Here is a 12692-nt window from a genome sequence, read left to right as displayed (position 1 = left end):
AGCTTTGTCTTGCAAAAGATGCAATGTAAATAGGTGGAGTTTAGGCCATTCTGTACTGCTGTTGCTGCACGCAAGCAGCTGAGACAGTGTGGTCGGTGGAAAATCCAGACGTAGCGCGTTTTAACCCTTCATTTCCTGTTTATCATACATATCGTGCGCTCAGACGGCCAACACTAATTCTTGTTATTGCGGTGTTTCTTTTTTTTTCATCATGTCCCTGGGGGCCTGGTGTATTAGACTTGGCATTGATTCGCCACAAAAACCTGTGTAGGCGGGGGAAAAGAAAAGAAAAAAAAAGTGCCAAACCCATTCTCATGTTGACTCGGATTTTCATAAATGTCAAAGTTTAAGGGGAAAGGGCTGTGTGCACATCCTATTTACGCATATGCATCATTTATATTATAGGAAGATTATTGTCCTTTTTCTTTCTTTCTGGGGAGGCGGGCCTCCCCAGGGGCGCCTCCCCAGGGGGGCTCCAAGCAGTTTCAGGGGAGGCTCAGTGAATGGAAGTGAAATAATATTACATTACTGTTACATGCTGTATTAAAAGGAGCTCACAGAATAGCCTAAAGTGTGATTTAGTTAAAGAGATTATTCAGAGATACATACGAGTTTTGGGGGAATTTTACTGTTTTTCCCAGAGTCAGAAAGTACAAATACTGTACTTGCCTTCAGACAGACATTCTTTATGTATTTGGTGTAGCCTGACTTTTGTCAAAGAGCAATATCAGGGTATATTGTCTCAATTGTTGAGTGTTTATGGGATCAAATAGCATAATCATGATCCAATAGGCATCCAGGAATTGAGCGAGGATGGGGGGGGGGGGGGGGGGGGTTTCCAAGCTTTGTCTGAGGGAAGGCCCACAGTCTCAGACTTTGAAACCCCCTGCTCTATAGTATACTAAAATGACTGAATGACCCCTGCTCTAACACAGGGATACTCAACTTGCTTTGCCCGGGGGCCACTTTCGTGAAATGATAGAAGGCCAGGGGCCAGTTAATAAACAATCAATATACATTTTTCTGTAGCGGATTGTAGGTTTTTGGGGTGTCAGCCGGAGTTTAGTCTGACAATGTTGTGCACACCGGATAGTTAGTTAGGTTAAGTACATACATAAGTGCCTGGGTAGCGAGCAGACGGTGGTATTTGACAATTTGGCAGCTAAATCATAGATTATTGAAAGATATTCCATATTACAGACTGAAATGCTATAACAGAAGTGGAGTATTGGCCAGAATGACATGAACATTTGGACACTTAGGCCATGTGCACTTCACATTACAGGCAAATCCGATATGCTGATAAAGTCATTAATCATCATTATCTTGATTGGTTTCCCAAATCTGATTTGGGAGTGTGTCCGCACTGCCACAAATCTGATTCTCAAGCCGGATCTGTGTGGCCAGACCTAAACAGCCTATCTGCATGGGTTGCTATGGTAACGACGTGGGCGTCAGTAAATACATACGTTGGTGACGTGGTTTTCCTGCGCAGAAGCATTTGATGACGAGTTGCGAGTGACGTTCAAATCAGATTTGGTGGATCTGCGCGTCCGCACTCAAGTCACATCAGTCGAAAGCAGATTGGAAACTACCTCCATATGTGGTTTGGAACAAGTGGCACAAATCAGACTTGGAGCGTCCAGACTCATAAAACCAATCTGGATAAAGTCATTAATAGGTCACTAAAGTTCACAAATCAGATTTGGCCTCCTAGTCTGAACATGGCCTTATTCAGCGGGTATCTTGCATGTTGCGTTCAGGTGCACTGTAAAAAAAAAAAAAAAAAAAAAAAAAAAATTGCAATTCCATCGCGGGCCACAGTCGGCCCGCGGGCCGCATGTGGCCCGCGGGCCGCCAGTTGAGTATCACTGCTCTATAGTATACTAAAATGACTGAATGACCCCTGGTCTCGCTCTGTCTTTTTGGGCACTTCCTCATCCCATGTTGAAAGGCTTTGTTGTAATAAACTCTCTTTCACAACTTTAGTTGAGATCTGACTTGTAGCTGATGGTGATTATTAGTGCTGCTTTTCCCAAGTGACCCAGTAACAGCATCTGTATGACTTTCATCCAAATTCAAGCAAATATGGCAAAGCATCCGTTAATACTACTAGGCCTAGTACTACTTCTACTATTGTACCTGTTATGTACTGTACAACTTTATGTGTTGGACTCCCAGTAAGAATAGTTGTAGCATTTGCTGCAGCTAATGGGGAGCCTAATAAACTAAACTAAACTAAACTAAACTAAACTAAACTAAACTAAACTAAACTAAACTAAACTAAACTAAACTAAACTAAACTAAACTAAACTACTTCTACTACTGCTGCTGCTACTTCTACTACTACTAAGAAGAAGTAGAGCACATAGGACAATACAATATTTACAAATCAAACTGGTATCATATTTAACACAGGTTTGATCCAAGTGATGTATGTGAGAGGGAGGGAGAAAGGAGAAAAAAAAAGAGATTATTATTGAGTTCAGGTAGTGCAGCAGTAGATTCCCTGCCTACCAACATGAGGGTCACCAGACACACCACCACAAAACACACACACACACACACACACACACACACACACACACACACACACACACACACACACACACACACACACACACACACACACACACACACACACACACACACACACTATAATAATAATAATTATTATTGACTCCAGGCGTTTGTCCATGTGTGTGTGTGTGTGTGTGTGTGTGTGTGTGTGTGTGTGTGTGTGCACGCGTGCAGAAGCTGGAGGAGCAAGACAGGAAGGCTTTAAATGTGAAGGAGCAGCTGCAGAGAGAGCACCGCTACCTCAAACGCCGCCTGGAGCAGCTGGGCGTGTCAGGAGGCCTGGAGCGCATCCGCACCGACAGCATGGGCTCCACCATCTCCACCGACTCCGAGCAAGGTACTTCCAGACTTTTGCACCACGTTACGTGTGTGCACTAAGGTACCTCCAGACTTTTGCACCACGTTACGTGTGTGCACTAAGGTACTCCCAGACTTTTGCACCATGTTACGTCTGTGCACTAAGGTACTTCCAGACTTTTGCACCACGTTACGTGTGTGCACTAAGGTACTCCCAGACTTTTTCACCACGTTACATGTGTGCACTAAGGTACTCCCAGACTTTTGCACCACGTTACGTGTGTGCAAAAAGGTACTTCCAGACTTTTTCACCACGTTACGTGTGTGCACTAAGGTACTCCCAGACTTTTGCACCACGTTACGTGTGTGCACTAAGGTACTTCCAGACTTTTGCACCATGTTACATGTGTGCACTAAGGTACTTCCAGACTTTTGCACCACGTTACATGTGTGCACTAAGGTACTTCCAGACTTTTGCACCACGTTACATGTGTGCACTAAGGTACTTCCAGACTTTTGCACCATGTTACGTGTGTGCACTAAGGTACTTCCAGACTTTTGCACCACGTTACGTGTGTGCACTAAGGTACTTCCAGACTTTTGCACCACGTTACGTGTGTGCACTAAGGTACTTCCAGACTTTTGCACCACGTTACGTGTGTGCACTAAGGTACTTCCAGACTTTTGCACCATGTTACGTGTGTGCACTAAGGTACTTCCAGACTTTTGCACCACGTTACATGTGTGCACTAAGGTACTTCCAGACTTTTGCACCACGTTACATGTGTGCACTAAGGTACTTCCAGACTTTTGCACCACGTTACAGTACGTGTGTGCACTAAGGTACTTCCAGACTTTTGCACCATGTTACGTGTGTGCACTAAGGTACTTCCAGACTTTTTCACCACGTTACGTGTGCACTAAGGTACTTCCAGACTTTTGCACCACATTACGTGTGTGCACTAAGGTACTTCTAGACTTTTTCACCACGTTACGTGTGTGCACTAAGGTACTTCCAGACTTTTGCACCACATTACAGTACGTGTGTGCACTAAGGTACTTCCAAACTTTTTCACCACGTTAAGTGTGTGCACTAAGGTACTTCCAGACTTTTTCACCACCTTAAGTGTGTGCACTAAGCTACTTTCAGACTTTTTCACCACGTTACGTGTGTGCACTAAGGTACTTCCAGACTTTTTCACCATGTTACGTGTGTGCACTAAGGCAGGGGTTCCCAACCTTTTTTGTGCCAAGGATCGGTAGATAGGCTACATGGGAAAAAAAGTCGCGGACCGGTTATCAATTTGAATGGTTTTATTTACATATATATTTACTCACCAGGTGGCGACAAAGGGTAAATAACAGCCTTTTGTGTTGTACTGTATGTAGCCTATAGCCTACAGTATTTATGTTTTTGTTTGAACTACAAACATAAATAAACGTCAACTTGAAACTATGTTTCAACTACCACACACAGCCTATAATATTATAGCCTATGTTTATTAAAAAAATAAAAATAAAAAAATTGACCGGCTCTACGGCCCGGTACCAAATGCGTTGCGGCCCGGTACCGGTCCGTGGCCCGGTGGTTGGGGACACTGCACTAAGGTAGTTCCAGACTTTTTCACCACGTTACGTGTGTGTGAATGTCATACTTTGAAAAAGGATTCAATCTACAGTATATTTCAGTACAGAGTATCAGAACATTTCACTCATTTGAACCACCTCAGTTGCAGTGGAAGACTGTACTGTACTGTACTGTACTGTACTGTGTGTGTGTGTGTGTGTGTGTGTGTGTGTGTGTGTGTGTGTGTGTGTGTGTGTGTGTGTGTGTGTGTGTGTGTGTGTGAAGATCTTACCACTAGTAAGAACATTGACCTTGGCTTACATGACATGTAGATCAATATGGCATATTCGTATTGTTCACATCTTCAGAGAGAATCAGAGCCGGTGTGGGTCCTTGAAACTCTGCTGCTTTATCACAGTGAGCCATACCATGGCTCCTGAGAGAACACACTCTTCATGGAGATCAATCATGTCCCCGACATGGCCTTGACCCCCTACAGCAGTGATACTCAACTGGCAGCACGCGGGCCACATGCGGCCCACGGGCGCCCCCTTTGTGGCCCGCGATGGAATTGCAAAAAAAAATAAAAAAATGTACAGTGCACCTGAACGCAACATGCAAGATACCCGCTGAATAAGTGTCCAAATGTTCATGTAATTCTGGCCAATACTCACACTTCTGTTATAGCATTTCAGTCTGGAATATGGAATATCTTTCAATAATCTATGATTTAGCTGCTAAATTGTCAAATACCGCCGTCTGCTTGCTACCCAGGCACTTATGTATGTACTAACTTAACCTAACTAACTATCCGGTGTGCACAACATTGTCAGACTAAACTCTGGCTGACACCCCAAAAACCTACAATCCGCTACAGAAAAATGTATATTGTTTGTTTATTAACTGGCCCCTCGCCTTCTATCATTTCACGAAAGTGGCCCCCGGGCAAAGCAAGTTGAGTTTCCCTGCCCTACAGTGTCATGGCTGAAGTGGTTTCTGAGAACATCCATGCACATTTGACACACATTCATCAGCCCAGGTGCCTTACTAGGCCCACCTCCTAAATGTGTCTCTCTTTGCCTGCCTGAAAGTGTTCAACACTCCTAGTGCTTTCAGCTGTGTGTAAATCCAGCCTGAGCAGTGCTGCTGTTTGCGCTGCTCTTGCTGTCCACTCATAAACTCGGGGGCCACACTGTGAACCAAGTGTGAAGTCACACAATGCTTAGAGACCAAGCCTTGTTTGGCAGGTGATGCCCCGGCCCAAAGGTCAAATGTTGAGAGATTCCAGCTGAAGCTCAGCAGCTCAGCCTCTGACCAGACTTTAATACCCAATGACACAGAAATGCCATCAAATAAAAAAGATGAAACAATACCACTGGTTTTGATTTGAAACTACGTTATCCTGACCCTCCAGCCAATCGAATGAGGTCTGGGGTGTGTCTGTGGCTTGCCAGGGTCTCACGGGCCCCCTGAAATCCTTAGTTAGGACAGTTATGGTTCCTAATCCTGCATGTGGTAAACACACACATGCAGTTGTTTATCAATGGAGAGGATCAGCAGAGGGAGCACAAAGATCTGCCTGTTTGAGTTAATGGCTGCCTAAAGCACAGAGAGCTCCCCCGCGTCCATGCCCAGAGTTTGGCACAAATAAACCTTTAACATTGTCCTCCCTCCCTCTCTCTCTCTCTCTCTCTCTCTCTCTCTCTCTCCCTCTGTGTCTTTGAATAGCGGGAATAACCTTGTGCGTGTGGTTGTGTTTGTGTGCAGAGGTGGACATCGAGGGCGTGGACCTGGAGGGCATGGACTTCCCCCCGGGCGAAGAGGCGGCGGACAGCGTGGACAGCGTGAGCGACGACGGCGAAGAGGAGGACCACTACAGCCTCCAGAGCAGCTCCAGCGATGCCAGCTACAGCACGGCCACACATTCCCACAGACTGCAGCCGCACCACTGCTAGGTGCTACTACGGCCGCCCCCCCACCCCCCCCCCGATCCAGCTCTGATCCTATCCCATGCTACCCGCCCCCCTCTCCCGTGCCTCCCCAACCCCAAAACATTCGCATTCACCAACGCCGCCCACTACCTATGTCAGGTTCAGCCCAAAATGGCGGTACCCCCCCCCCCCCCCGAGAAGGGGTTAAATTCCGCTCGAGCCTCCCCGACCCCCTCCCCTCCTAGACCACTGACCCTACCTCACCCTACTGTATCCTGCCTAAACCTGCCCCTCCTGACGCACCCTGCCCTCCCGCTGTCCACACGAACCCTAAAACCTAGTGTTGCCGCAGGCTCCGAGAGAGCAGAGGAGAGCGATGTGGTTTTATCGGGGGGCTTGTGTGGTGTGGTGGACAGCTTTGACTTGTTAATGTGTGAGAACAGAAACCACGAGACAGGCCAGTATCAACATATAAGCTATCTCCATATACAGCATTGAGACGAGACACACACACACACACACACACACACACACACACACACACACACACAATGCTTTGCACTATCAGCTTCTGATAGAAAGGGTAAAGCACTTTCTTTTTGGGATATATGCAACATCGGGACCTCGGGCAGTTTTATCGACATCATATATTCCCTGTATAGACGAATACCATCTACAGGGGTCAGCTATTGTGCATGTCCCCCATGCAGTTCACCTGCATCTGTCCGCCATGCACAAGTACTGCAGATAATTATTCCATAGAATCAAATTAGTGCAACCGCAAAACACAAAACTCTGGTGTCTAGTCACCTTTGTCATTTCTGACCACTGAGAAAGAGGCAAAAGGTCACTTTTCTCCAAACAGTTCTTTTTTGAGGATGCTGCCGCGGTGCAGCGGTACCTTTGCGAGCACGCAATAAGACGCGTGGCGTTTACAATGGCTATGTGGTATGTGGCCCTTTGTTATTACCAAATGTGCCGCAGTTGTGGCGAAAGACCAAATGAATGACTGACAAAAGTGGCAGAGCTGAAACGGAGAAGAAAGAATGTATATAGATGTACAGTTACTGTCCAAAGCCTCATGTCTCCCTCCGGTTGGGCTGCCTAACCACTACTCCACACTACTGACCACTACACTATACCACCCTATGGTGTGGATGGACTACTATCACAAATGGAGAAGGAGTTGCCTCAAAACTACAACTCATCCTCCAGGGAGGGGGAGGGGGAGTTCAAATGGAGCCCCAGGATTGAAATCTTGTTTTACTTTTCAGTAGCAAATTGATGTAGCAATAAACATAGGAAGCTAACCGCTTTCTCAAAGTGTTTAACTGATTCTGGCGGGTTGGTCGAGGACCGTGAGGTAATATGGGAGACTTTTTCCTTCACCTATTCGTTTTTACCATGCTGTAGAAGGCAGGTGGACGAGTCGAGCAGAGAGAGTGGACCCACAGAAAAGCGCGAGTGAGTCCTTTTTCTTTTTCACTACTGGGTCTTCCTCTTTGCTCACAGTGCCATCTACCCCCAGATTGGCATTTCTCCAAAGCTCTGTTCACTTTTTCAAGGCGTATTCACGTGTGTCGACATTTGAATTTTCTGCCCTCGTTAACAAGTCAAAGCTGTCGAAGTGGAGAAAGAAAATTCAAACAAAAGAAAACAAGGCCAGCTCTAATGATTTGCTCTCTGTAGAGGCGTTTGTTTTAGCTATCAAAACTAATCGCAAACAGTTGTACTTTCATTTCTGTAACTCAAGGCTAATGAGCCTATTTCCTCTCTGCTACCTGTTACTTATTTCTGGAGCTTCTGGGCATTGCTAAAGACCGATGTATTAGGGTCCTACGGGCCAACTATAAAGTAACCTGTCTGTAACACAATGCACAATAGTCACTATTGACGGACGAGGCATTTCTGTTGCTCTCTGACCATTTAATAAGCATTAGGCCTGGAGCCTCTGGCGGTCTTTAGAGCGTGGCATCCCAACACTTCAAAAAGGGCCAGTCCACTGCAGGTCTGACCCACAAAAAAAGACAAAAAAGACAAAAGACTTACAATTAAAAAATAAAAATAAAACAGCTAATGGTCACTGAAAGTGATCTTAGCCAGTGTAGTCTATATTTCTTGTATTACATTTTGTATTATATTTTCCTAAATGTTCTCTTGTAATGAAAAGACAAAAAAGAAGAGTATATCTATATATATATATAAATATATGAGAGACAGACAGACAGGAGGCCAGGCTTGTTGAAGGGAGAGTGGGGGCAGGGGAGTTAATACACTGGCCCCTCTCCCATGGGTGACTGTCCTGCTGTCATTCTGTGCCTTGGTGACTGTTGTCATGCTCCCCCCTGACCTGCCCGCGCACTCCACCCCTCCTCTCCCCCATCCCTACTCAGGTCGTCGCCCCTCCACACTCCCACCCACCCCGCCCCCAATCCCCACCCGAACACACCCTTATCCTCTCTGCACTTCTCTGGAGGAGCTGAATGCTTTGATTTCAAACCCTCTCCCATGCCAAAATGGTGACGTCAGCTCTTCCGTGAGCAAAAAAAAAAAAAAATGGGGGCGCATGTGAAGAACTCGTAAAAGCCTCCCTCGGCCTCTTCTGAGAAGCCCGTCCTGTCGCCCTGTCCAGGCACTCCCCACCTTCTTTTTTGACACCCGCCTGCCCGCCCGCCATCGCAGCCTCTTGTCACGAAAACCACACACACTGGTAAAAAAAAAAAAATCCCATGGCAGCTTCCAGTCGCCCCGAAACGGTCACCATCGGGGTTCAGACTTTTCTGGGACTTGAAGCTTGTTTGATCTTGTTTTCGTCGTGACTCAGCTCTCTGTTATTGTATGTTGACAATGTGTTTGTTTTGAGACGTAAAGTGGGAGCCGCCGGGAGAGGAGCGCTAAAAGAATAATCCAATCGATGGCAGCTTAAGGTGTTCTCCTCCTTCCTTCCGGTGGCCCTTCCCAAATAGTGTTAAAAAAAACGTCCCCCATCGATCAGGGGATCTCTTGAGACACAGCAATATTACCACCGTGTGCTTTCTGAGAGAGGGTGGGCGGGGCAGGGTTGTTGTTGGTTTTTGCTTTTGACTCTGTGGTGCATTTTGGTGACCAACTCTTTTTGACTTTTTGTTTTGATGAATTTGACCTCCTATCTGCACTCTCTCCATACACTGCAGGAGGGCAAAAAACAACCAGAGATAACGTTTCTTGATTAAGCTGTTTTTATTTTTTGTTTTTGTTGTTTCCCATCGAGAGTTTACATTCATGTCAAGAGATTCGTACATGACTGTCGGTAGCAAAAATGTCATTTTCTCAGTTTGTTGGTCAAACGAACAACTGAGACAACATGTTAATGGAAATAAGAAATTCTCTTGCACAGAACCTCCCGGCAGAAAAGTGAGAGATGAGGACAAAATGAATGGTATGAGTTGAGGGGCCAGATATGAGATTATCATTTTTCAACGACATCATTTAAAAACGTACATAGCACACGTTCAGAATGAGCGGTTTCTGAGATTGTGGGTGGTGGGATGGGATAGTATTTGACTGCTGGACGGTGGTTATGGAATTTCTTTTAATGATGTGCCTTGGTGAAAAAAAACTTTCTTAAAAGCCAGAGATTGTACCGATGGATGAAGATTGTGAAGTCAGTCCAAGTTTGGAAATGCTGTTGAACCCTCAGATTTGCTCTAATTGGAAACACTTGGAGAGGGGACAGAAGACGTTACCGGTCCCTCTTTGCACGCAAAAAAAACGTCAAATTTGTGTCGAGAGGTTGATGGGCTCAGTCATCACCTTCAGTCATCTGAGAGACAGGGGCTTGAGAGAAAGTGCAGACGAGGTTTGATACTTGCGTTCATGTTACTGTTGTGCAGAGATTGACTTAAGTGTAAAATAATATTTTACCTGGGCACTTCACACAGACTACCCGAAGTAAAGACACCGGAGCACTCTTTTCCGTCTGCACGTTTTAATAGAAGGGGCTGACTGACGTTTCGACAGACAAGTCTGTCTTCCTCAGAGTCAAGCAGAACACTGAAAAATGGGAGGTTTATATACCCTCCTCCACAGTGATGTCATTAGCAGCCATTTTGAATAATAATAATAGGAAAAACAATGACACAAATATGACATCAAACAATTTACAAATGGGGATATGAATGTGGGGGAAAAAAATGTATATATATATAATACATATATCACTGTTTTCCCAAGGACGATAGGCTACCTATCGAAGGGGGAAAAAAACCCACAAATCAACATATACCCATCACTATTTACAGTATTACTGTAAATACTGTAAATAGTGATGGGTATATGTTGATTTGTGGGTTTTTTTCCCCCTTCGATAGGTAGCCTATCGTCCTTGGGAAAACAGTGATATATGTATTATATATATATACATTTTTTTCCCCCACATTCATATCCCCATTTGTAAATTGTTTGATGTCATATTTGTGTCATTGTTTTTCCTATTATTATTATTCAAAATGGCTGCTAATGACATCACTGTGGAGGAGGGTATATAAACCTCCCATTTTTCAGTGTTCTGCTTGACTCTGAGGAAGACAGACTTGTCTGTCGAAACGTCAGTCAGCCCCTTCTATTAAAACGTGCAGACGGAAAAGAGTGCTCCGGTGTCTTTACTTCGGGTAGTCTGTGTGAAGTGCCCAGGTAAAATATTATTTTATGCATATTGTCCTCCACTGTTGAGCACCAGGACCCTCTTTATTCCAAACCTGGCTGAAGCGCGCTGGACTCTATTACTATTGACTTAAGTGTGTTGGTTTTCTAATAGCACAAAAGCACAGTGTGATGCTATGCTAAGGGAAGGCAGCAGGCTGGCAGGGCCGAGAGAGATGGGGGGGGGGGGGGGGGGGTCAAATAAGGTTGAGGCGCAGACCAAGGAAAAGCCTGTGCAGAGTGCAGGGGGAAGTCTGAACACACACCATCAGAAACCCATAGCAAGCCAGTCCTAGCCCGGCTCCTCCCAAGTATTGGTGCTTATACCCAAATGACTTCCATGAAATATTATTCCTGCCAAATAAATAGTCACTTTTATCTTCTATACCCTTCATGCTGGGAGGGTTCCTATGTCATTCCAGATGAATAGCTTTACCAACGTACCAATTGTAGATTTTAGGTGAGCATCCCCATTTCCAGACCCCAGCCTCTTTATTCCCCCCCCCACTCCGCCCGCATCTTCTCCGTCTGTGCAGCGTCACGAGTGATGCTCTGAAGTTTGAGTCGTCTTGGTTTCCAGAGTTTTTCAGGCAGAGCGTCCCACTTGCGTTATGGTTTAGCAGCGCGCAGATGCACAACGGCTCAAGAGGAGTCTGTCAAGAGGGAGAGTTTGTTGAGCTCTCGGTGATGGTGATGGTGCTGGGGGAGTGGGGTGGGGTGGTGGTGCACTGGTGCTTGGCATGGCAGTTGGGCTAACATGCTGTGCATAGTAGGGAGAGTTCTGTGCCAGAGACCTGTGAATATGTCCCTTCTAGAGGATTCAGAAGATGTGTTATATAAGTTCCTTGTGTGTGTGTGTGTGTGTGTGTGTGTGTGTGTGTGTGCGTGTGCGTGTGTGTTTGAGTGCGTGTACACAAGTACCTGGTGCTACATTTTAGCAACACTTGAAGGTATTGTGTATTCTCTCATTGTAATATAATTAAAATGTTTTATACATAAGGTTGTTGTGGCCTCATTATTGCCTGTCAAGTGTCTGCAAAAAAACAAAAAACAAAAGGTGGTTTAGGTCGGAGATATATGGCTATTACATCAAAGATACTGTTATATTACATGCTGAATATGAAGCCAAGTGTGTTACTATGTGACAAGCCATAACTGAACAAAGCAGCAACAAGGCAGCTTGAGTAAATTGCCTGGGACTTCCTGTTGTTTGCTTTTGCAACTGTAAAACAATGAGGCCATTTACACCTGGCATTAACATGCGTTTTCTGCCATCAGATTGCAATCCGATTGTATTTTATCACTTCAGCCTGATTCCATTTACACCTGGCACTAACATGCGTTTTGGGTGAACAGATTGCAATCCGATTGCTCTCCAGCTCGAACGTCATCACGCGCGCGCCCCCTGAACGTGTGCATGCATGTTTGTTTGCATACATGCACAGGGAAATAGAGGTTATTGTTAAGCTCAAATGCACAGTGAACGTCCCCTTCACCTGGACAAAACGATGGCCGATCACGCAGCACTGCATCTATTTCTTTATAAAAAGGACACGTTGCTCTGCCCCTGCCACTTTTCTTGTTCTTGTCCTTGGCCTGTCTGTAAGCCGTGTTTCCATTACTAAATATCGCAATAA

The 12692-nt window shown here is 45.4% G+C and overlaps 1 protein-coding gene across 2 annotated transcripts in view; it reads left to right on the top strand.

Moving 5' to 3' along the window:
• Nucleotides 1-9154, top strand: part of mxd4 (MAX dimerization protein 4) — a 36509-nt gene extending 27355 nt beyond the window's left edge. Inside the window, exons 5-6 of one of the 2 annotated variants that reach the window (XM_083635628.1) lie at nucleotides 2758-2917; nucleotides 6212-9154. In XM_083635628.1, coding sequence (XP_083491754.1) covers nucleotides 2758-2917; nucleotides 6212-6399 — 348 coding nt within the window. In that variant the 3' untranslated portion in view covers nucleotides 6400-9154. Of the gene's footprint in view, nucleotides 1-2754; nucleotides 2918-6211 lie in introns of both variants that reach the window. The other variant, XM_083635627.1, reaches the window with a different exon arrangement.
• Nucleotides 9155-12692: the final 3538 nt, after the last annotated feature.

Source organism: Poromitra crassiceps (assembly GCF_964638095.1).
Source record: "Poromitra crassiceps genome assembly, chromosome: 4".
NCBI lineage: Eukaryota > Metazoa > Chordata > Actinopteri > Beryciformes > Melamphaidae > Poromitra > Poromitra crassiceps.
Note: the sequence above shows the minus strand (reverse complement) of the source record. Positions and strands in the feature narration are given on the sequence as shown.